General features: G+C 46.2%; 2 protein-coding genes and 1 long non-coding RNA gene across 6 annotated transcripts in view; 1 reads left to right on the top strand and 2 right to left on the bottom strand.

The window, feature by feature from the left end:
- Positions 1-15733, bottom strand: part of CHDH (choline dehydrogenase) — a 32828-nt gene extending 17095 nt beyond the window's left edge. The window contains exons 1-2 of one of the 3 annotated variants that reach the window (XM_070577079.1): positions 15269-15725; positions 14885-15115 (exon numbers count right to left, since the gene is read on the bottom strand). The gene's annotated coding sequence lies outside the window, so the exon portion shown is untranslated. Of the gene's footprint in view, positions 1-14884; positions 15116-15268 lie in introns of all 3 variants that reach the window. The other 2 variants (XM_070577078.1, XM_070577080.1) reach the window with 2 other exon arrangements.
- IL17RB (interleukin 17 receptor B) overlaps positions 15715-23207 on the top strand; it is a 13977-nt gene continuing 6484 nt past the window's right edge. The window contains exons 1-6 of one of the 2 annotated variants that reach the window (XM_008535018.2): positions 15715-15867; positions 17962-17986; positions 18746-18886; positions 20387-20514; positions 20966-21092; positions 22932-22979. In XM_008535018.2, the coding sequence (XP_008533240.1) occupies positions 15808-15867; positions 17962-17986; positions 18746-18886; positions 20387-20514; positions 20966-21092; positions 22932-22979 (529 nt within the window). In that variant the 5' untranslated portion in view covers positions 15715-15807. The remainder of the gene's footprint in view (positions 15868-17961; positions 17987-18745; positions 18887-20386; positions 20515-20965; positions 21093-22931; positions 22980-23207) is intronic. The other variant, XM_070577081.1, reaches the window with a different exon arrangement.
- LOC139076152 (uncharacterized) overlaps positions 16895-23207 on the bottom strand; it is a 9590-nt gene continuing 3277 nt past the window's right edge. Inside the window, exons 2-3 of the long non-coding RNA XR_011527450.1 lie at positions 18736-18814; positions 16895-16990 (exon numbers count right to left, since the gene is read on the bottom strand). This is a non-coding gene — a long non-coding RNA (uncharacterized lncRNA). The remainder of the gene's footprint in view (positions 16991-18735; positions 18815-23207) is intronic.

Below are 23207 nucleotides of genomic sequence, written 5' to 3'. Positions count from 1 at the left end.
TGATGTATGGTCGAATGTGTATTCTGCTGTTTGGGGATGGAATATTTTACATATATATAAAATCCATCTAGTCTAGTGTTTCATTTAAGACCACTGGTTCCTTGTTGACTTTCTGTCTAGAGGACCTATCCATTGATGTAAGTGGGGTGCTGAGGTCCCGTACTATTATTGTGTTGCTGTCAATTTCTCCCTTTAGGTCTGTTAATAGTTGCTTTATATACTTTGGTGTTCTTGTTCTAGGTGCATATATATTCATAAGTGTTACATCCTCTGGGTGGAATGTCCCTTTTATCATTATATACTGTCCCTCTTTGTCGCTCACTGTCTTTTTTGTCTTGAAGCCTGCTTTGTCTGATATAAGTATGGCAACACCTGCTTTCTTTTGCTTGCCATATGCTTGAAGTATGATCTTCTATGCCTTTACTCTGAGCCTATGTTTGTCCTTAGAGCTGTGATGTGTTTTCTGGAGGCAGCATATTTTTGGGTCTTGTTTTTTAATCCATCCATCCACTCTGTGTCTTTTGATTGGAGAATTCAATCCATTTACATTTAGAGTGATTATTAATATATGAGGGCACACTGTCATTTTATCACTTGTTTTCTGGTTATTCTAAATTTTTATTGTTTCTTTTCCCTTGTATTTCTGGCTGCCATTTCAGTTTGGCAGTTTTCTGTGATGTTTTTCTCAGTTTTCTCTTTATTTATGATTTGTGGCTCTGCTCTGATTTTTTGTTTAGTGGTTACCATGAGGTTTGCATAAAAGATCTCATAGATGAGATAGTTCATTTTCTGATAGCCTCTTATCTCCATTAGGCTAAGCAGGTTCCATCCCCTTTCTCTTCCGAGTTATTGTTGTCACAAATTATTCTTTTTTGTGTTGTAAGTTTATGACTAAATTTTAGTATTTATACTTATTTTTTATGCTTTCATTCCCTTTATCTTCTATGTTATAATTGTTTGCTAACCTATTCTGATAGAGAGCTGCTGCAATTTTCTGATTTTTATCTATTTATCTCTTTGCTCACAGCTTTGCAAACCTGTGCCTTTTTGTTTCAGGTAGGAAGGCTCCCTTCATCATTTCTTGTAAGGCAGGTCTAGTAGGAATGAACTCCCTCAGCTTTTGTTTATCTGGGAAAGCTTTTATTTCTCTGTCAAATCTGAAGAATAATTTCGCTGGATAGAGTATTCTTGGGTAGAAGTTTTTCTCTTTCAGTATTGTGAATATATCATTCCCTCCTCTCTTAGCCTGTAAGGTTGCTGCTGAGAAATCTGCTGAAAGCCTGACAGGGGTTCCTTTGTAGGTTATTTTCTTCTGCCTTGCTGTCTTTAATATTTTTTCTTTGTCATTGACTTTTGACAGTTTTAATATTATATGCCTTGGAGAAGGCATTACATCTTTTTGCATTGATGTAATTAAGAGTTATATTGGCTTTATGTACTTATAAGTCCAGTTATTTCCAAGGTTTGGGAAGTTCTCAGCTATTATCTCTTTAATCAAGCTCTCTACTCCTTTCTCCCTCTGGAACACCTAAAATCCTTATGTTAGTTTTCCAATTGAGTCAGATTTTCTTGAAGAATTTCTTCATTTTTAAAAAATCTTAGTTCTCTCCCCTCCTCCACCTGAAACATTTCTATATTTCTATCTTCTAATTCACTAATTCTGTCTTCCATAAAGTCTGCTATATTTTTTATGGTTTCTCCATGATTTTAAATATCATTAATTGTGTTCTTCATATCCATAATTTCTCTGTAGATTTTTAAGGGCTTCAATCTCTTTGCTCAAGTATTACTTCTGTTCGTTAATTTTATTCATGAGCTCATTGAACTGTCTTTCTGTGTTTTCTTGTAACTCATTGAGTTTCTTTATGACAACTGTTTTGAATTCTCTGTCATTTAGATTGCAATTTTCTGTGACTTCAGGATTGGTTTCTGGAGACTTGTCATTTTCCTTCTGTTCTGCAGTGTTACTGTAGTTCTTCATGGTGTTTGATGAATTGGTCCTCTGCTGGCACCTTTGTGGTAGTATCAGGTCACAGATTCCACCTGCCACAACTGGGGTGTGGGGACAGCAGCTGTGTTTTCTGATCCTGCCCCATCTGCTGGTAGCTGTGCTGGTTAGGCCACTCTGTATTCACACATGCTGGTGGGAGCTGCTCAGTGGGCAGTGTTTGCATGGGTGGGGCCACCTCAGTAGATGAGTGCTCCCATGGGACAGGCTATCACTTTGAAAGCATTTGTATGTGGGCTGGGCTGCCCCCACCTCCACTCACAGTTGTACTGGCTGGTGGGTGAGGATCTGTGACCTGGATCACTGCCTCTGGGGACAAGGAGGGGTCTGCTCACCTAGTTCCACTGCTTCCCAAGGATCCAGTCCACCAACCTTCAGATATATAGCTCTGTGGATCTCTCAGGCATCCTGTTGTATTGTGTAAGGAATCCTCTATCGGTTAATGAATGTCCATTTAGTTGTAACTTAAAAGTGAGAGACAAAGGAAACAACTCACTCTGCCATGATGCTGACATCACTTTCACTTATTTTTAATCTCTTTAGAATATAATTGACTGTCTAAAGCAAAAGTAGTAAAATATACTATAGGGTTTATAATATTTGTAGCATTAAAATATATTTAACAACAATAGCACAAAGGATAGGAGAAGCAGAAATATAAGTATCCTTTTATAAGGTTTTTGTACCATACATGAAGTGGTATAATATTATTTGAAGGTATACTGTGATAAGTTAAAGATACATTTTGTAAACCCTACCACAACCACTAAAACAATTAAATAAAACAAAGAATTGTAGCCACTGGTGGGGATAAAATAATATAAAGAAATCAAAACAGGTATAAGAAACTAAGAAGAGATGGGACAAATAAAGAGCAAATATCAAAATGGTAGATTTAAATCCAACCATATCAATAACTGCATTAAGTGTAACTAGTTTAAACACTGCAATTAAAATGCAGAGATTGTCAGATGGGATTAAAAAAAAAAAAAGCAAGACTCAAATATATGCTGTTTACCAAACAAAAACCCAATTTAAATATAAGACACAGGAAATAAGTAAGAAAATGGAAAAAAGACACATCACATAAACACTAACAAAAAAGAGAGTGACTATATTAATATCATACAATGTAGACTTCAGTACAAAGAATATTAGCATGGTTTAGAAGACATTTCAAATTGATAAAGGGATCAATTTATCATAAAACAATTATAAATGTGAATGTGCCTACTAGAGCTTCAAACTCATGAAGCAAAAATTGATAGAATTGAAAGGAGAAATTAATAAATACACAATTACACTTGGAGATTTCAATACTCCCTTGTCAGTAATAGATAAAACAACTAGACAAAAAATCAGTAAGAATATACAAGACTTGAACAACGTTATCAACTAAGTTGACCTAATTAACATTTATTGTTGAGTACCCCAATAACAGTAGAATACATATTCTTTGCAAGTGCACATCACCAAGAGAGACCTTATTTTGAGCCATAATAAAAATCTCAACAAGTTTAAAAGGACTGAAATGATACAAATATGTTCTCTGACCACAAAAAAATTGATTTAGACATAAAAAATATATATATCTGAAAAATCTCTAAATATTAAGAAATTAAACAACACATTTCTAAATAACTCATGAGTGAAAGAAGAAATCACAAGAGAAATTAGTGCCTTTTTTAACTTAATGAAATTGAAAACACACCAGACCAAAATGTGTGAGATGCAGGTAAAGCAGTGCTTTGAGGGAAATATATAGAATTAAAAGGCTTATATTAGAAAAGTATGGTCTCAAACTGATGATCTATACTTTGACCTTTAAAAAAATCAGAAAGAAAATTAATCCCACAGTAATCAGAAGAAAGTAATAAACATAACAGCAGAAATCAATAAAATTCAAAACAAATTTAAAAGTAGAAAAAAGTTAAAACCAAAATGTGGTTCTTTAAAATAATTAATAAAATTAATACTCTTCTACCCAGACAAAGAAAAGAAGAAAGAGAATACAAATTTCTAACATCAGCAAAGATGAAGGGGATATCACTACATATTCTACAGATAAGAAAAGGACAATATAAGAATATTATGACAATTTTATGCCAATAAATTTTATAATTAAGATGATAGAGATACATATCTTGAAAGATTATCAAGGCTCATTCAAGAAGAATTAGATAACCTAAATAGCTGTATATATCCATTAAATAAATTGAATTCATAATTTAAATTCTTCCCACAAAGAAAACTCTAGACTTCATTGGTAAAATCTAACATTCAAGATGGAATAATACCAATTCTATAGAAAACAGAAGAATAGCGAACACTCCCCAACTCGTTTTATAAAGACAGCATTATCCTGTTACCAAAACAAGACAAAGATATCCCAAGAAAAGAAAACTACAGACCAATGTTCATCATGAACAAAGATGTAAAAATCTATAATGAAATTTTAGCAAATCAAATCCAGCAACATACAAAAAGCAGACATTGTTTATTGTAGGAATATAAAGTTGGTTCAACATTCAAAAATAAACGTATTTCATCATATTAACAAACCAAAAATGAAAAACGATATGATCATCTTAATTAATGCAGAAAGCATGTGGCAATATTCAACATCCATAAAATCTCTGTGTACTTAAGGAATGGAAGAGGACTTCCTGATAAGGGCACCTATGAAATACCTACAGCTAACTTTGTTCTAAATGGTCAAAGACTGAAAACTTTCACCCTAAGATCAGGAAGAAAGCAGGGATGTTCACTCTCACCACATTTATTCAACATTGTATGAAGGTTCCAACCAGGGATGTAAGGTTAATTGATTAAAATAAAAGTAAAAGGCATACAGATTAGAAAAAAAGAATTAGAAATGTCCTTATTTGCAGACAACATGATCATCTACATAGAAATTCCCAAGGAATTTACCAAAAAAGCTGCTGGAATTAATAACTGAATTTAGTAAGGTCACATGATGCAAGGTCACATGTTACAAGGTCAATATACAAAAGTCACCTGTATTTTTATATACTATTAATGAACAACTAAAAATTTAAATGTAACAAATGTAATAGAATCTGAGTCCTCTTTTGATGTTGGACCACTGACAGCTTTCAAGCCTTGTTCCTACCTCTTTCCCCATATCTGTCAAGTCAATGAGAAAGCTCTGGCGTTCCTGCCCTCACTGTCAGTGAAGAAGTTCAAATCATGCAAAGCCAACCCATATAGGAGGATCCTTACCTTGGTTCCACTCCCCAACCATAATGAAAACAGATGCACTCACCATTCCCTTTACTCAAGCTACCCCAGACCGGCTTGAGTGTCTGCCCTGCTCTCCCTAGAAAGCCCCATTATGTGAGTAATAAACCTTTTCACAGCTTCTTGGTACATGTGTGGCGTCATCAGTCTCAACTTTCAAACAAATTTTGGGTGGTGGTGGGGTTGATTCACCCTCTGTGGGGCAACCACAAGACAAAACAATACCACTTACAAGAACATCATGAAAAATGAAATAGTTAAGAGTAAATTTAACAAGACATATGCAAGATGTATACACTGAAAACTACAAAACACTCTTGATAGAAATTAAAGATGACTTAAATAGAGAGAGAGATCATGAATAGGAAAACCTAATATTGTTATGATGTCAACTCCCCAAACTGATTTATAGATTTGAGGCAATGCCTATCAAATCTCAGCAGGACTTTTTTGTAGAAATTCACAGGCAGACTTCAAAATGTACATGGAGGTACAAAGGACATAGAAAAAGTTGTAGTTACAGTCATACAAAGAAACCCCACACAGCAGTGAAAATGAAGGAATCACAGCACCTCACATGAATACAGCTGAATCCTAAAAACTCGTAAAATATAAAAAGCAAACTACAGGATGGTATGACCTGAATGAGACCTTTATATAAACAAAGTTTTAAAACATGCAATTTGTATGTACGCAACATCAGAGCCCGAAAATATATGAAGCAAACACTAAAAGATTTGAAGGTAGAAATAGTCAATAATCAATGGAGACTTCTATACTCAGATTTCAAGAATGGCTAGAATAACCAGACAGAAGATCAATAAGGAAATAGAGGACTTGAATAACACTACAAACCAATTAGGCCTAACAGATATATACAAAACACCCCACCCAACAACAACAGAATACTCATTTTTCTCAAACGCACATGGAACATTCTCTAGGACAGACCATATGTTAGTCCACAAAACAAATCTTAATAAATTTTAAAAGACTAAAATCACACAAAGTATCTTTTCTAGTCATAATGGAATGAAACTAGAAATCAATATCAAAAAGAAAATGGAAAATTCACAAATACGTGGAAATTAAACAACATACTCTTAAACAACCAATGTCAAAGAAATCACAAAGGAAATTAGAAAACACCTTGAGACAAATGAAAATGAAAATATGACATACCGAAACTTATGAGATGCAGCGAAAGCAGTGCCAAGAGAGAAATTTACAGTTGTAAATGCATACATTAAAAAAGAAGAAAGATAGGGGCTGGCCCCATGGCCAAGCAGTTAAGTTCACGCACTCTGCTGCAGGCGGCCCAGTGTTTCGTTGGTTCGAATCCTGGGCGCGGACATGGCACTGCTCATCAAACCACGCTGAGGCAGCGTCCCACATGCCACAACTAGAAGGACCCACAACGAAGAATATACAACTATGTACTGGGGGGCTTTGGGGAGGAAAAGGAAAAAAAAAAATTAAAAAAAAAAAAAAAAAAAAAGAAGAAAGATAGGGGCCAGCCCAGGTCACAGCGGTTAAGTTCTCACGTTCTGCTTCAGCGGCCTGGGGTTTGCTGGTTCAGATCCCTGGTGCAGACCTACGCACTGCTTGTCAAGCCATGCTGTGGCAGGTGTCCCACATATAAAGTAGAGGAAGATGGGCACAGATGTTTGCTCAGGGCCAGTCTTCCTCAGCAAAAAAGAAGAAGATTGGCAGAAGATGTTACCTCAGGGCTAATCTTCCTCAAAAGAAAAGAAGAAAGATCTCAGAAAATAACCTAACTTTACTTCTTAAAGAACTAGAAAAAGAGTAAACTAAACCCAAAGCTAGAAGAAGGAAGGAAATAACATTGATTAGACCAGAGATAAATTAAAGTCCAGAAAAGCAACAGAGAAAAGACAAAAAGTTGGTTATTCAGAAAACAAAATTGACAAAACTTTAGGCACATTAACTAAGAAAAAAAGAGGTAAGACTCAAATTAGTAAAGTCAGAAACGAAAGTGGGAACATTGTCACTGATTTTACAGAAATAAAAAGAATTATAAGAGAGTACTATGAACCACGGGATACCAACAAATTAGATAACCTAGATGAAATGGACAAATTCCCAGAAATACACCATCTACCAAAACTGAATCATGAAGAAATAGAAAATATGAAAAACTATAACTAGTGAGGAGATAGAATCAGTAATGAAAAACCTCCCAGCAAAGAAAAGCCCTGGACAAGATGGCTTCGCTCACTAATTCTACCAAATATTTAAAGAAGAATTAACATCCATCCTCATATTCTGTGCTCTGTAACGCTGGCTGAATGAACATCTGAGGAGGATGGGCCTGCGGGTGGCCCTACCGCTCCCACCCCTGGGCAGTCTGAGCCGTGGATGCTAAACTCACACATCTGTGCCAGGAGGGACAGAGGCACCACAGGGGAGGGGCGCAGGTTGTGTTCCGGATCCTGACCTGGTGGTGGTCACCTGGGTGTATATACAGTTCAAAAATCACGGCTGGTACACTTTACAACCCCCTGCACTGTTGTAGCTCCATTTTTTAAAAAAAGAAGGCAGTTTCTTTAAAAATCAAGTTTCTCTTCCTAGGAATCCCATCTCCAACACATCTGTGCACAATAAACAAATGAATCAGAAATTCTCTTCTCGAAAGAGCTACTCATTTGCTGCTTTGGAGATGACTCTGGGCCGCGTGGCAGGACCCACTTGCTTCTGGCCCTCCTGGTGCAGCGGCTGAGGGCACGACACAGGGCAGGGCAGACGCTGGGCAGGACATGCCTTGGGCTGCCCAAGAAAGCCCCAAGGTGGAAGCCCCCGAGTCTGACGCAGCTCCAAAGGCTGGGCTTTCATCCCCAGCTCTGCTGGGACTTGCTGTGTGACCTGGGGCCCGGGATTTCCTGTTGGTAATGCATGGGTGCCTCCGGTGTTTGCAGCTCCTCGAGAGTGAGTCTGCTCTCCCTCCACCCCTCTGCTGCCCCCACAGGGCCTGTGGGACCTTGTGCCCTACATTCCAGGCATCTGCCCTCTGTGCACAGCCTTCCACTCCCTACTTGGTCTCCCCACTTTCTAAAACCTCCATGGTTGTGGCTCACCAAAAGCAATGTAAGGCAGGAGAACCTAGAGTCCTAACGCCCGGGGGAGGGGGCCTGGATGCAAGACGTCCAGGGACAGCTCCTCGGGCTTGCCCCCATTTCTTTCCCTCCCAGTTGTGTCTGTGGATTCAGTCTGTGTGAGCAGTATGTGCACACAAGGTGTGTTTAGGAGGCAGGGCCCCTCCCAGAATCAATCACATGATGGACTGGGGTGGAGGGTCGGAGAGTCTCGGGCTGGCCCCTGAGGAAGAGGGGTGTTCCTCCAGACATTAAACCCCCTGCACTCTGGGCTGCACTAGGCCTGGGTGAGTGGGCTCCTGTAGCAGAGAAGGCCCCAGGTGATATGGGGGACATGCAGGCACGCACTGGAGGTGGGCTCTGATAAGTCAGAGTGGAAACGAGAGGAGGGTGGAGGGGACAAAAGACCCTGGTACCTTGGCTCTTAGGCAGTAATGACCAACACCATAAAGAGGGATTGCTCTTCTCTCTCTAGGGGTGTGGAAGGTCCTCCTTGGGCCAGGCACAGTGCTGGGCTCAGAGGCCACCAGAAGCCTGGCGGCCCAGTGGCCATGAGTTACCAAGATTTCTAGCTGGCAGGGCCTGTCCACAGAGCTGCGTCCATGTTTGTTCACTCACATTGGGCAGTGGGGGAAGCTTGCAGCTCCCAGAGCCAAGCATACAACGGGCACTCAATAAATGCTTGTTACGTGACTAGGATATAAAAATACATCATTGACTTCAGGAAAGGAGGCAGACATGGAAACCGAGGCACAGAGCAGCAGTGACTTCTCTTATAAATAAGGGGTAGGGCTGGCACTGCAGAATCTGCCCACTCTTGTCCGCCCGTGGCCATCCACCTGGACCGGGCTGCATCATCTGTAGCTGGGACCCTCCCAATGGCGTCCTAGCAGCATCCCTGCTACCACGACTCCCTTCCCATGCCGCTTCATAATCTGCTCTCCACACAGCAGCTGGGGTGATCTCAGAATGAAGGGGAGCCCAGAACCAGTGGAAGGTCAGCTTGCACCCCACCAAAGTAACTTCACACACAGGAGACGATGAAAAGAACAGACTTCTCCTTCAAGTCGAGACAGGGGTCTGACTGGAAGAATGCCTATGAAATATTCTTGCCAAAAAATTCAAACCTGAATCTGCTCACACTTAGAACCACTCACCAGTTCAGAGGAATTCAAAGGTCAGAGGAACATGTGAAGGGACCCCATCAACAGAATCTAGGCTAAGGGAAGCTCCATACAGTTCAACAACAGACTCAAGAATAACCGAGAGAGAGAGATCGAGGGAAATCTATAGAACATGAGGGAACAATGTGTGGATCTTACATAGAATCTTAGGAATTTGAACATGACTGGATATTTGAGGATGTTAAGAAATCGCTGTTTGTTTGTCAGATGTGACAATGGTCCTGTGGTTGAGCTGTTTAAAATGACTGTTTCAGAAATACATACTGAAAAATGGACAGAAAACATAAAGATATTTGAGATTTTGTTTAAAATAACCCCAGGGATTAGGAGATAAACAACACAGGAACGTGGAATTTAACCATCTCTTCTGGCTAATTTTGTATGGGTTTCCAATTTTCCATAACAAAAAGAGTTACTACTGTTGTTCGTTTCAAATCTCCAACATCCCTGCTAAAGGAGAGAGGGAAGGACACCAGGGCCGGGGAACCTCCAAGGCAGAGAGCCAGGTCTGGGTTGAGGGGTTCAGACCGTTCCATAGAAGTCTGGGGTGTTCCACAAATGGTCACGACCAGCTTCCTCCTTCAGGTGCACTTTTAACCAGTTTTTAAAATCTCAGTTTAAAAACATGCACCCGAGAGGTGACAAGATTCAGGGCAGTCTGCGGCCAGTGACTGCCCACGCGCTATTTTCGATTGTCTGTGAAAGATAAGTACAGAATCGAAAGTCAGAGCACAGAAACTTTTACAGCAATTTGACCTTATGTCTGTTGAGTCTCATAATAAGACAACAGGCTTAAATTTTATGTACCTTCATTTTGATTATAGCAATTTTTATTGCATTTTTTTAATCAGCCTATGAGAGATTAAAATTTAAAAAAACAAACAAATGACAGGACCCTCACCAGAGAGAGTTTGAGAAGCACTGTTCTGGACTGGACACTAATCTCCTGGAGACTCAGCCCCAGCTGCCTAGGTGGCCCGCGGAGACTCCAGGACAAAGCGTCCCCTCCCCCGGTGCGCGGGCCAACTCCAGCTCTTCCTACAAACCCTGCACTAGGCAGACAGCAGCAGGCCTGCGACCGCTAACGTTTACTCCACGCTCGCCGGTGCACTACCACAGGACCCACCAGAGGCCAGCAAGGCCCAGGAGGGGCTGAGCGCCCGCCTTGTCAAGATGCAATCACCAGCCATGGCGTGGCAGTGGCACCAGATCACACCCCAGTGGCCTATTGGGTAGCATGCACACTTTCATTTATAAACCACCTGTGCAGTGACGAGACAGTTAGCCAGCCAACTTTCACACATGTGCCCACTACCTCTTCCTCTTCAAACTTCTGGATAGTTTTAACTCCAGAGGGTCCTGTGACTGCCAGGTGAGCTGCTTAACAAAGTCCCACTGCTTCCTTGTGTCAACTACAAATGACTCCATCACTGAACGGACGTGCAGGAGTCAATGAGGCACAAGGGCTAGTGTAAGATGTCAACCCGCACCCATGGCCCCTGCTTTCAAGAGCGCACTCATGAAAACAGCATCGCTGTTCTCACTACGATATGCAAAAAAAATCACAAATATGAACTTATAAACTCATACTAATATGCAACATCACCTGTATCTGTTTTATATATTAGGTTTTCATGTTCAAATTTCACTATTTCCCAAATCTCACATCTCAGTTTCCTCATCTATAAAATGGGAACAGAGCCGCCCATTTCATAGGTTTGTTAGGAGAGCAAAAGGAAATAAGAACCAAAAACACACTTCAAAGAATTAAAAGTGCAAAGCCAAAAGCACGTGGCGATTTTATCAAGTTCACAGCCTGGCCTGGATTCCACCCTGGCTCTGCTCCCGGCACAGCCTCACTCATCCCATTTCTTCCTCCATAAAGTGTGGATGGTGATGCTGCAACTATAACCAAAATAATGTTACTGATAACAGATTAACTAAAGTATCACTGACCAGCAAATAGCTCACCAACCCTGCTCCGCGTGCCCGACACAGTACTCACTGCCCCACCCCTGATGTCTCCAGTCGTCCTTCCTACAGCCCTGTGAGGCCATCCCCCTAACCCCACAGACCGCTGGGGCTTTGAGAGGACAGCAGCAGCACCTGCCTCCTCTGTGTTCTGACTTCCTTTGAGGCCCCAGTAGGACAACACGTAAAAGTCAATGCAAGTCCACAAGGGTTGTGACTCCACGGGGCTCCATCCTGGTGGCTGGCAGGAGTAGTACTGATGCGGAGTTCACCCTGCAGCCTGCGTCTGTGTGTGTTCCTGGGCCAGCCCCAACTCACTGGAGCAGAGAAAATGTTTGCAGCTGTGTGGCCCTGCTGGGAACAGCGGGGTGCCAGCTCTCCATGGGGCTTCCGGATCTCAAAGCAGGCACTACCCTTGACTCTGTGAAGCCCAACCAGCTGAAGCAGAACTTGGAGCCGGGAGTAGCAAGCACAGGCGCACTCCCAGGGGACCCCTCTCCCAGCTCGGGCCCAACCTCCGGGGTCCTGGGAGGCAGCCAGGATTAGCCAGAAACGGCTTGCTCTTCACGAGACAATGAGTCCACTGTTGCCTGGCTGGGGCCTTGATTAATATTTGCAAAAGTAACAAAGTGGAAAATTCCACCTGTGTGGGCGGAGGCTGGGTCCGGGACATGTCAACAACCCCAGTGGCCTTGTTCTCTCAGGGATGGACCCAGCAGAGAAACAAAGGTTAATGAAAGTGACAGAACCTGAGAATGTCATTGCACTTGGATCCAAAGGAGTGGCCCTATTAGGGCTGTAGAGACATTAATTTGTTATTTTATTGTCCTGCCTCCCCCGTCCCTAAATTTACACAGCACCTTAAATCCTTCAACTTTCTTCCTGTCTCTTCAGAGTCTGATGTCAGCCCCACATTATGGATGGAGAAACTGAGGCTCCAAGACATCAGAGCTTTACCCAAGCCTAGCAGCTGATGGATGGGCAGCCCAGCCAGGGGATCTGGACCCCTGGTGTCTTGACCCCCAGCAGCAACACAGAGCCTGTCTCAGAGGGCCTGGGGTCAGGGGCCATTGGTACTGGGCAGAGAGGTCTTCCAGCTCCAGTAGAGGCCCTGACCTCCACCCCACCCAAGGAGGAAGAGGAGAATGGGGAGGAAGCCCAATCTGTCTCCTGGGTGGGCAGACTTAGGCGCCAGGCTTGGAGGAAGGTATGCATTCATTTATTCATTCAAGCATTTAATCCAGACGTGAAGGTACACTGCACAGTGGCTCTTTCAGAAACCTAGAGCTGGCAGAATTCATGACCGAAGGGGGAAGGTCAGAGCATCTCCAGAGGTTGCCTCCCTCACAGATTCGAGTCACCTCATTGAGCCATTGCCACTTCACTGTCTCATCCATCCCATTTTACAGAGAAGGAAACTGAGGCTCTGAGAAGGGCAGTGACTTGCCAGAGGTCACAGAGAGAAGAATCTAAGACCTCTCGACCTGCAGTGGCCCTGCCTCCAGTTTATAAAGCCACAAAGTTCTTGGGTTTAGGCATTTAAGCAAATGGTGTCCCTTCCAGCTGGCCACCTTGGAGCCTGCATGTCTAATGAACAAGGACCTCTCACGTTTTGGAATGACCTTCTGAGCCACTGCGGAAACCCCCAAGGAGACAGGCAGGCACATCTTGTTTGCCCACAGAGAATACCAGCTGCGGCTGCAGGGCTCTCCTCTCGACCCCCCACCCCACAGGCCTGTCTACACAGCTGGCCATGGGCATCATCCCCATCCCTGAAGCCCCAGAGGGCCAGGACCAGGGTGGCGTCATCTCTGTCCCACCCTGGATCCAGGGCAGTGGGAGGAGGGGACTCACTCAGTCTGTCCCGAGTCAATGCCCAGCACCCCTTGCCCAATGCCCCTCCTTCCACTCCTCCTACCCACATGCTCAGCGACCTGCACACCATCCTCACCTCCCTTCCTCTCTCCTTTGCCCACCAACTCCTTCCCCCAGAGAAAGAACCTCAGATTCTCCTTTTCTTGACACAAAACCACCCAACCCTACTCCCATCTCTGAATGCACTTCCTCCCATGCCTATCTCACCCCTCTTGCCAAAGCCCCCCTCACTGCCAGTGACTTAAGCCAGGGCCCACCTCAAGCCAGGCCATCCTTGGCCTCTCTGCCCCATCTGATGCCACAGGCTGTGCCCTCCTGGGTTTTCCTGGTGCAGCCCCTCCTGGCCCTCACCTCCATGAAGCTCTCCTCCCCCAGGACCCTATCCTCCTCCCCTCTTTCCCACCCTCTGTAAATGTCTGATTCACAATTCCTGTCTCCAGGTGTAAACCTGCACCCCTGGTTGTCTGCAAAACCCTCGCACTCCACAGTCTCAAGCTCCTGCAGCAGGGTCTGCTCACAGCCAGCCAGCACAGCTCAGAGCCTGGCCCATGGCAGGGACTCAGCTGTCCATCAAGTGAATGCATTTTGGTTAGCAGCTGCCTTCTTGCTGGTCTCAGAGGGGGTGGCCCCGCACTGCCCTGCACAGTCACCCAAGCAGCCTTTCTAAAACTGAAAATTGACCACGACCTCAACCTCTGCTGTGGTTCCTTGCACCACAGGACAAAGTTCAAGATCTCGAGCTGGCAGACGAGGCTGTTTCCATCTGTGCTTTCGCAGCAGGGCGGGTACAGGTGCCTTTGCACTCATCCTCAGTTCAAGCATGCCCATCAGCTGTCGTTCACCTTTGCACCCCAGTATTAGCACCCTGCAGGTGTTTGCTGAGAAGAAAGACAACTATTAGAGCCAGAAATGAGCTCAGGCAGCACAGGGCTCAAGGCAACTCAGAGAAGTTGAGCAAGGGGCCCAGGGTGGTCCAGCTTGAGGCAGGGGTGAGGCAACAACCTCACTTGAGCAAGACTCCTTGGTCAGGAACCAGGCCAGGTCTCTGGAAACGTCATCTAGAACCCCACATGAATGCATGCCAGGGCCCCCAGCTGACCTTGAGGCTGGGCCCACCTCCATGCAGGCTCAAATCTGAATCTGGCTAGTGGGCCAGGCCTGACACAGAGTAGGAGCTCAGCAAAAACAGCTGCTTGACTAAGTACAAATTCTGGCCAGCTGACAACTCCATCCATAAGTCCCACATCCCTCTCTGGGCCTTGGTCTCCTCATCTACAGAATGGAGTAACTCAGTCTACAAGTTTAAGTGACCTTGAGTCGATCACCCCAACCTTGTCCTTTGCAAACCAAGGGGGCTGAAGCAGCAGGGTGCCAAGCTCTGCAGTCCACTTCTAGCCCAACTGATTTTTGTTAACTTTCCCCCAAACCATTGTGTCTCAAAGGATGGTCCCGGCCACCGGCCTCAGAATTACCGTGGAGGGCTTGTTAAGCGCAGACCAAGGACCGCCCCGACCTGGGGGGTTGGGCGGGAATCCCTGAGGGCGGGCCCAGAATTTGCAGGTAAGGCAGCGCTTCGAGATCCTGGGCACCGTGACTCTCGAGAGCCGCAGCTCCAAACCGACAGAGCTGGAGGCTGTCGCCTTCGGAGAACCAAGTGTTAGTGACAGACGTCACTTTGTGGAAATACACATTTATCAGAAAACCTGAAGAGAGGGAGTATCTGTTATCCTAACAACATATAACTTAGTTCCCGCGAAGAACTAGCTTCCCCGAAGAACTCAAAGAGCCTTCGGCGGCCCGCGGGCCCCACCCCTTGTTTCCGGGGAACCCCAGTCTCGGAGTCCCCCGCTACTCACCGTCGGCGGCTGGGGCCGAGCGCCGGGACGGTCGGCTGCGGCGGAGCAGGGGCAGGAGCGGGAGCAGGAGCGGAAGCAGGGGGAGCAACCGGCGGCCCAGCCCTAGCCAGCTTCTCTGTAACGGACGGCGCCGGCGCACCGCACGCTCTCCGCTGCGAGGAGGGACCCGCGGGCGGCTCGGACCCACTCTGCTCCGGGGCAGGCCCCTGGGCGCAGGGGGCAGCCGGGGCGCGCGCACCCGAAGGCGTGAGTGCAATCGTGCACCTGGCTCACTGCACCCACGTGTGCGCGGGGGCCGGCGCGCGCCGCGGCTGCTCCAGCTCTGCCTGCCAAGGGCCCCCAGCCTCTCGGACCCGGCTCATCCCTCCGAGCCCCTGTGGGCGAGGGCGCTTCTACGTTCCCCACCCGGGGAGGTGACGAGGGGACCCGCCCTCAGCCAGGGCAGCAAGGCCGGGGCAGCGCTGTGGGAGGCGGAGCCCGGAGGTGTGGCCCGCGGCGCGGGGATAAGGGCGCGGCGGGAGGCTGGCCGGGGCCCCGCGATGTCGCTAGTGCTGCTGAGCCTGGCCTCGCTGTGCTGGGGTGCCGTGCCCCGAGAGCCGGTAAGCCCCCGTCCGCGCCCCTTTCCTGCGTTCCCGTCCCTCGAGCCCGTACCCTGACGGCGTCCGACACGCCAGCTCACGCTTCTCACAGGCGTTCACGGAGGGCCGTCTGGACGGGGCTCATCTGTACCCTCTGGGGCAGCCCGGCTGGTCCACGCCAGGCGGGCACCGGGCGTCAGGCTGCTTGAGTCAGGGGTGTGGGAATCAGACAGACCTGGCTCAAATGCCACCGTGCGCTCTTGATTCAGTCATTTATGCCCACTGAGCCTCGGTGTCCTCATCTGTAAAACGAAGGGTAATACCTAACTCCCCAGGGTCCAGGGAGGAGCAGCAACAGGGCCTGCGGGCGGCAGCCAAGAGCCCACCTGGCACATGGTAGGTGCTCAGTACTGTTACTGCTTGGGGTCTTAAAGTCTGCCCACCATTTGGGGCACAAGAACTGCTTCTTCATTACCACTTGTCGGTTTTGCCATGTTGATTCCGCTGTGCTGGGGTGCTATGCCCCCAGAACTGGCAAGCTCCTGAACTCTCTGGAAGGTTTCCTTTCTTTCCCAGCCTTGAAGGATGAGGGAATCTTCTGGCTCATTAGAGAAGAAAAAACTCATCCCCAGAATAGCATTTGAAACTCTGCCCTCTTAGCACAGCATACAGCATAAAAGCACGTGGTTACTCGTTACACGGTTATGAACAAACCCCTTTCACGTGCCCTGGTCTTCAGCTACTCTCCTTGCCCTCCGTCTCCGTTCAGGGGCCCCCTTGGCCTTTTCCCCTGGAGAAAGAATTCACTGCCTTTGCAGTTGTTGCTATAAGGTGAACAGTTTGAACTCTGTAGTTGCTTTGCTTGTTCCTAAAACTTGTCTCACTAGTCCTTTGACAAGAACTCAGCTCCCAGTATGGCGGCTTATTTGTTTGAAAAAAACACCTGATGGTATCCCTTGGAGTTCAGCTATAAAAAGACAAGGATGAGTGACTGACAGTTTCATCCAAACCCAGATTACTCAAACCCTCAGAAGTGTTGCCTTCTGTCTTACAAGGTGTTTGGAAATGTTGAGGCTGAGAAGAATCAGATTCCACAGCTGCTGGACTTATCACATTGGGTTTTGTCTCTGGAACTTGCTGCTGCCTATAAATTAAATATTTTAGGTCCAGTATTTTGTTCCAAAACCAAAGTACTAATTACTTTTATAAAAAGACATGAGCAGTTAACTCCAAAGGATTTAGTAATGGCCTTTCCTGGACACTGATGGTACATGTTTATTTTTTTAAAGCTCCTTTAAAAAGATAACATGATGGGGGGCCAGCCCGGTGTCACGGTAGTTAAGTTCAGGTGCTCTGCTTTGGTGGGCCAGGGTTCATGGGTTCGAGTCCTGGGTGCAGACCTACACACCACTCATCAAGCCATGCTGAGACCGTGTCCCACATACAAGTAGAGGAAGATTGGCACAGATGTTAGCTCAGCAACAGTCTTCCTCAAGCAAAAAGAGGAAGACTGGCAACAGACATTAGCTCAGGGCCAATCTTCCTCACCAAAAAAACCCCACAAAAAAACCATGATAAGATCACAGTTGCTTTATGATTTTCTAGATAGCTTAGGTGAGTCCTTTTGTATTAGAAGAGGAATATTTTAAAGAATCTGGGGAAGGTACTATGGACTGCATTCATAGCTTTCTTCTGTTCATCATCTTAGTATAGCCAGCCCTTAACCTGGGGAAAATCAATGAACAGACTGTCCTGAAAACCTACAGTTAAACATTAGAGTGTGAAGGGGCCTGCATGATGGTCCAGAGTCATCCCCTGCTTGTAGCAGGGAAGGCCGAGGCACAGAGAGAGTTGGAGACCCATCTCTGCTCTTTAAGTGAGGTGATGAGCAGGCTGGAGGATCAAGTATCCTGATGGCTAGTCTGTGGTCCCTCATAGCATATGGGGTAGCTTAGTCTCCCTCAAACTGAAGTGGAACCAGCTCAGCTTTTCTTTAAATGTTCATTGCTTGTAGATGCATTTAAGGAAAAAGATGGAGTTTTCTCTAATTTGACAAATGAAGGCTTGTGGCTTGCTGACATTCAACATAACATTTGGTTTCTTTCTCTCTTGCAGACGATTCAGTGTGGCTCTGAAGCCGGTAGGTATGCTAGGGAAAGGGTATTTGGGGCTCTACAGTGAAAGCACAGCTGGGCTTTAGGGGGCCTAAATTTAGGCAGTGGGTCATCGTGACCACGCACAGGGTGAGCCACTGCTTTGTTAGCCACTGCAGATGACACCTCTCTCTGTCCAAGGCAGAGCTCCTGGCATTTCAGACAGGCGGGCCTCCTGGCCAGTACGGGGGACACAAGCAGGGTGGGAATTGCTGTGCAAGGTGGAGAGCAAGGCCTGCCTCTCCTTGGAGGGAGATCAAGTGCTGTGGGAGGGAGATCATTTATAGTTGGGCACAGGAAGCAGATGTCTTAGAGAAGAAGTAGTGTTTGCAAGGATAGCATTTGAAGAATGGTGGGCTTCTGCACGAGAAATGTGAATGGAGGTGATCTGGAGGAGAGCTGGTACCAGCAAAAACTAGAAGGTGGGAAGAGGGAATCATGTGGGCCAGCTGGCTAGTGTCCAGGTTGAGGCATGGGGAAGGCAGGACAGATCCTAATAAACATGTCAAATACATACATATGTATACAGGCACCCGGCGTGGTCCCAAGCACTCTACAGGTTGGGGCCAGGATGTTGAGCATCAGCTATGATTTATGTCAGCCAACACTGAGAAATGTCTTGCCTGCCTTAGCAGGAAGAAGAAATGAATTGTGATTAAGGATGGATCAGGGTGGGTCACTTAGAACAGATGGCATTAGATTGGGCCAGGGAAGGGAGTGTCATGGTCAGTCTCACCTTCTTCCAGGACCGTCTCCAGAGTGGATGGTTCAACACACTCTGACCCCAGGAGACTTGAGGGACCTCCAGGTGGAACCTGTTAAAAGCAGGGTTGCAACAGAGGACTATTCAGTTTTGATGAACATAAGCTGGATACTCCGGGCAGATGGTAAGTTTGCATCAAAGATAAGGCCTAAAGTGTCTACTAAAGCAGAAATGTGCGAACTATATGACCCATTAATGCCACCCCTAGGCATGGCGCAACAGAATACATACATTCGTGCACCCAAAGCCACATACTAGAATGTTCATAGTAGCATTATTCATAAAGGCCAAAAAATGGAAAGCGCTCAAATGCCTAACAATAGAATTGGAACCACAAAATGGAATCAAATAAAGCGGTGAGCATGAACGAGCTACAACAAGACGCAATATGGATGAATCTCCCAAACATAAGAAGCCAGGGTCAAGAGAGTTCACATTCACATCCGAATGCCTGCCTACAGCCCTGCGTACCATATGATTCCATTAGCAAAACGTGCAGAAGAGGCAAAACTCATCTGAGGGTTAGGAGTCAGGATAGCGGTTCCTCTTTGGTGGGGACCGACTGATGTCAGAAGTGTGAGGGGCACTCCTGGGGTGTTTCTTGACCTGGGTACTGGCTACACCAGTGTGAAAACACATCAAGTGGTACACTTAGGATGTGTACTTCTCTGTACGTTATGTTGCTTCATGGGAGAAAACAGAGTAAGGCCAGAGATGAGTCCTCCAAGTTTAGGAAAAGCGCTGCCTTAGGAAGGTTACTCTTCCATTTCCCAAATGGCAACATGGAAGTCCTGGCAATTCCCCAGGACAGCTTGTGAGTTCTTTCACTGAACGAATCCTGGGGCCCTAAAGCCCATGTCTGTGGTTTCTACCTGCTGATTTCAGTTAAATTGCATCCAGTCAGGAACTCAGGAGTGCCTGGCACAGAGATGTGAGTTGGCTACAGTCCTTGCCCAGCAGGGTTCTCAGAGGGCGGGGGGAGGCAGGCCCAGGCCCAGTGTCAGGGGAATCTTAGAAGAGGCAGTGCTCCAGCTGAGTGGGATGGGGACGGAGAGGAGTGAGACCACTTTAAATTAGATGATGCAATGGGGCATTTGGCCCCACACCTAGCACAGGGGGAGCTCTTGTTTGGGGAGCTCTTGTGATAGGCATGAGTTGGGCCTTGAAGGAGTAAGTCCTAGAGAGATAGAGACTAGGAGGAAAGGGCATTCCAGGGAGAAGCATCAGCAGGGATAAAGGTGCAGCCAGAACAGGCAGGTTTGGTGATGACACTGGAGGGCCTTCATGGTTTTCCCCAAGGCAGGCCTGTTCCTCTTAAAAGATCCCCAGAATAGTACAGAGCCTTGTATCCTGTGCAATTCAGCCTCACCTGTGAGGAAGAAAGAGCTTGCGCTTTGGAATTTGAATCCACGTGCTGCTGCTGATGAGCTCGTAAGCTTAGGCAAAGCTCCCTGAAATTCCTGGAACCTCACTCACCCCATCGGTAAACTGGGGACCATAATGGCACCTACCTTTTAGGGCTGTTGTGAATATGAACTGAAATGAGGCACATAAACTGTCTAGCATCAAGTCAGCCACATAGTAGGTGCTAAATAAACAACTGCCCTCTTGCCTATGTTGGCAGCCAGCATCCGCTTTTTGAAGGCCACCAAGATCTGCGTGACAGGCAAAAGCAACTTCCAGTCCTACAGCTGCGTGAGGTGCAACTACACAGAGGCCTTCCAGACTCAGACCAGACCCTCTGGCGGCAAAGTAAGCACTTTGATAGCCTTTGGCTGATTGTGATTGAAGTTAGGCTCTTTGCTTAGGGAGCAGGGATGATGTGCTGCACACATGGGCTGGTGAGCAGCTACAACTTGGAGCTTGCAGCAGGGTGCCTGGGTTCAAATCCCATTTTTGGCCACTTCTCTGCTGTGTGCCTTGGGCAAGTCAGCATCTCTGGGCTTCAGCTTCCCCATCAGCAAAGTGAGGGGAGCTGAATTTAAGTTATATCCTAGCTCTAAAATCTCACACTTCTCTGATTCTGTGAGTTACACAGGCAAATTGTGTGGGGTCCACTCTCTTAGAAGAATTGGCTAGAGACATACATTTCAGCAGTAGGTTAAGGAATGAAATTATAAATGAAATGGGCAATAGACGAAGGAACTATGTTTCTGCATTGCCATGTTCCAGAAATTCAGGGGTTCCTTGCTTTGCCTTCCAGTGGACGTTTTCCTACATAGGCTTTCCTGTGGAGCTGGACACACTCTATTTCATTGGGGCCCATAATATCCCCAATGCAAATATGAATGGAGACGGCCCCTCCCTGTCTGTGAATTTCACCTCACCAGGTAAACTTCCGCACTCTTCTGTTATTCTCTGCCTCGCTGGGATGCTTGCTTTGGGGTATGTGGTTTGCTACAGAGAGGCCAGGGTACCCTGGACAAGGCATGTGACCTCGCTCAGTCTCGGCTTCCTCACCTGTCATACGGACACAATGGGAACTGCACCTCACTCACAGAGTGGAGAGGATTAAGTTGGGTAAAATATAGGAAAAAGCTCATTCCTGTGTGTCCAGCACTGTGCTCAGCACTTGACATATATCATCTCACTTAAGCCTCCAACCACCCTGAGGTTAAGATAGCCCTGTTTTACAGATGAAGAAATTGAGAGCTTAAGTAACTTGCCCTGCCTTACACACACAGTAAAAGTGAAGCTGACGTTCAAACTCTGGTCCTTCTTCATTAATGCACTTTAGCCTTCTTTATGTCACTGATGCAAAACATATGTTCCAGTTTTAGCTCTAGTAGGCTGTGCTGTTTGACAGTGTGCTGCTGAGTCTCTCTAGACTCCAGCGGGCTCATCCTCTGAGCTGTCGGTGACAGGCAGGGTGGCGCTGAATTGAAGGCTAGGTTCTTCCCCCTGCTCTAGGACATGCGATCAGCTCCTAGTATCACACTGCAATGTCACGCATGGGGCTGCAGCAAGGATAAGAGGGGGTCACGTGTGTGAAGGGTGCAGCACGGTGCCTGGCTGCAGCAGTTCCCACGCCACCCCATCTAGGCTAGGTCACCTGTTCTGTAGTCCACTCCTGTCCTCTGTCTCAGGCGTAAGCATCGAAGCCAAATGGGGTGATTTCTAAATTCATTGTTATTCTTTGAAATTGTGGTCCAGGCCGGTCTTGGTGCCACATCATTTACTACACAGTAGTTTCCAGCTTTCTTGATGAGACCAAACCTCATTTTAAAAAATATAAACGTTTTTATATTGGAATAGTTTTAGACTTGCAGAAAAATTGTACTATCGTACAAAGAGTTCCCATATGCCTCTTATTTCTCCTATTGTTAACACCTGACATTACCGTGGTACATTTGTCAAACCTAAGAAGCCAACATTGGTGCATTTCTATTAACTAAACTCCAGACTTTATTTGGATTTCGCCAGGCTTTTCATTAATGTCCTCTTTCTGTTCCACTTGCATTTAGTCTCCTCTCTTTAGTCTCCTCTGGTCCCCGACAGTTTCCTAGTCTGTCTTTGTTCTTCATGCCCTCGGCAGTCTTGAGGAGGGCTGGCCAGGCGTGCTGTAGAGTGCGCCCCATCTGGGTCTGTCTGCCATTTTTCTCACGGTTAGAGTCGGGATATGGGTTTTGGGAGAGAACACTGGAGAGCTGAAGTACCCTTCTCATCGCATCCTGTCAGGGACGGTGACATCCACACGTCATGGACGTGTTTGCCTTCATCACTTGGCTTAGTGGCGTCTGCCAGGCGTCTCCATGTAAATCTCCTGTTTTTCCCTTTCCCTACTCTAGTTTTTGAAACAAGTCACTAAGTCTACTCACCCTGGGGTGGGGGTGGATTAAGCTCCACCTCCTGGAAGGGGCGATATTTACATATATCACCAAACCTCATTTTCAAAGGATGGTTTGAGTCTTCTCCTGGGCATCATAGATGGTGTTTGGACAAAAGTTGTATTTCAGTTAGACTCTGGTTATCATTTCATGGGTACGTAATCTCCTGTTTAACAGTAAAATGTTAGCATCCCATTTAAATTTGCTTCTTACCTCACATCTTGAATGTTCTGGCAATTCGGCACAAGTGTGGTAGGCATGTGTGCATGCATGCTTGATGGCGAGGGGGTGGAACAGAGATACCTTCTTTGAAAATGTAAAATCTTTCATTCGAATTTCCAGGCTGCCTAGACCATGTAATGAAATACAAAAAAAAGTGCATCGAGGCAGGTAAGTAAATAGAGCATTTGCTTTTGTTATTAGACGAAACTCCGAACGTGGGCCAGCACAGCTCAGTCCATCCTCCACGAAGAAGCTGAGGCCCAGAGCAGGGGTGTTTTGTCTCCAAGCTGCTCAGGCAGTGAAGGCTGATCCCTGGCCAGCGCTGTGCCCACGGAATCAGGCAGCCTGTCCACGAAGGACAGAGTCTTAGTAGGTTTATGCAGTGAGCAACAGTCA

Source organism: Equus przewalskii, chromosome 15 (genome assembly GCF_037783145.1).
Source record: "Equus przewalskii isolate Varuska chromosome 15, EquPr2, whole genome shotgun sequence".
In the NCBI taxonomy this organism is placed as follows: Eukaryota; Metazoa; Chordata; class Mammalia; order Perissodactyla; family Equidae; genus Equus; species Equus przewalskii.
This window is presented reverse-complemented; position numbering and strand designations above follow the sequence as displayed.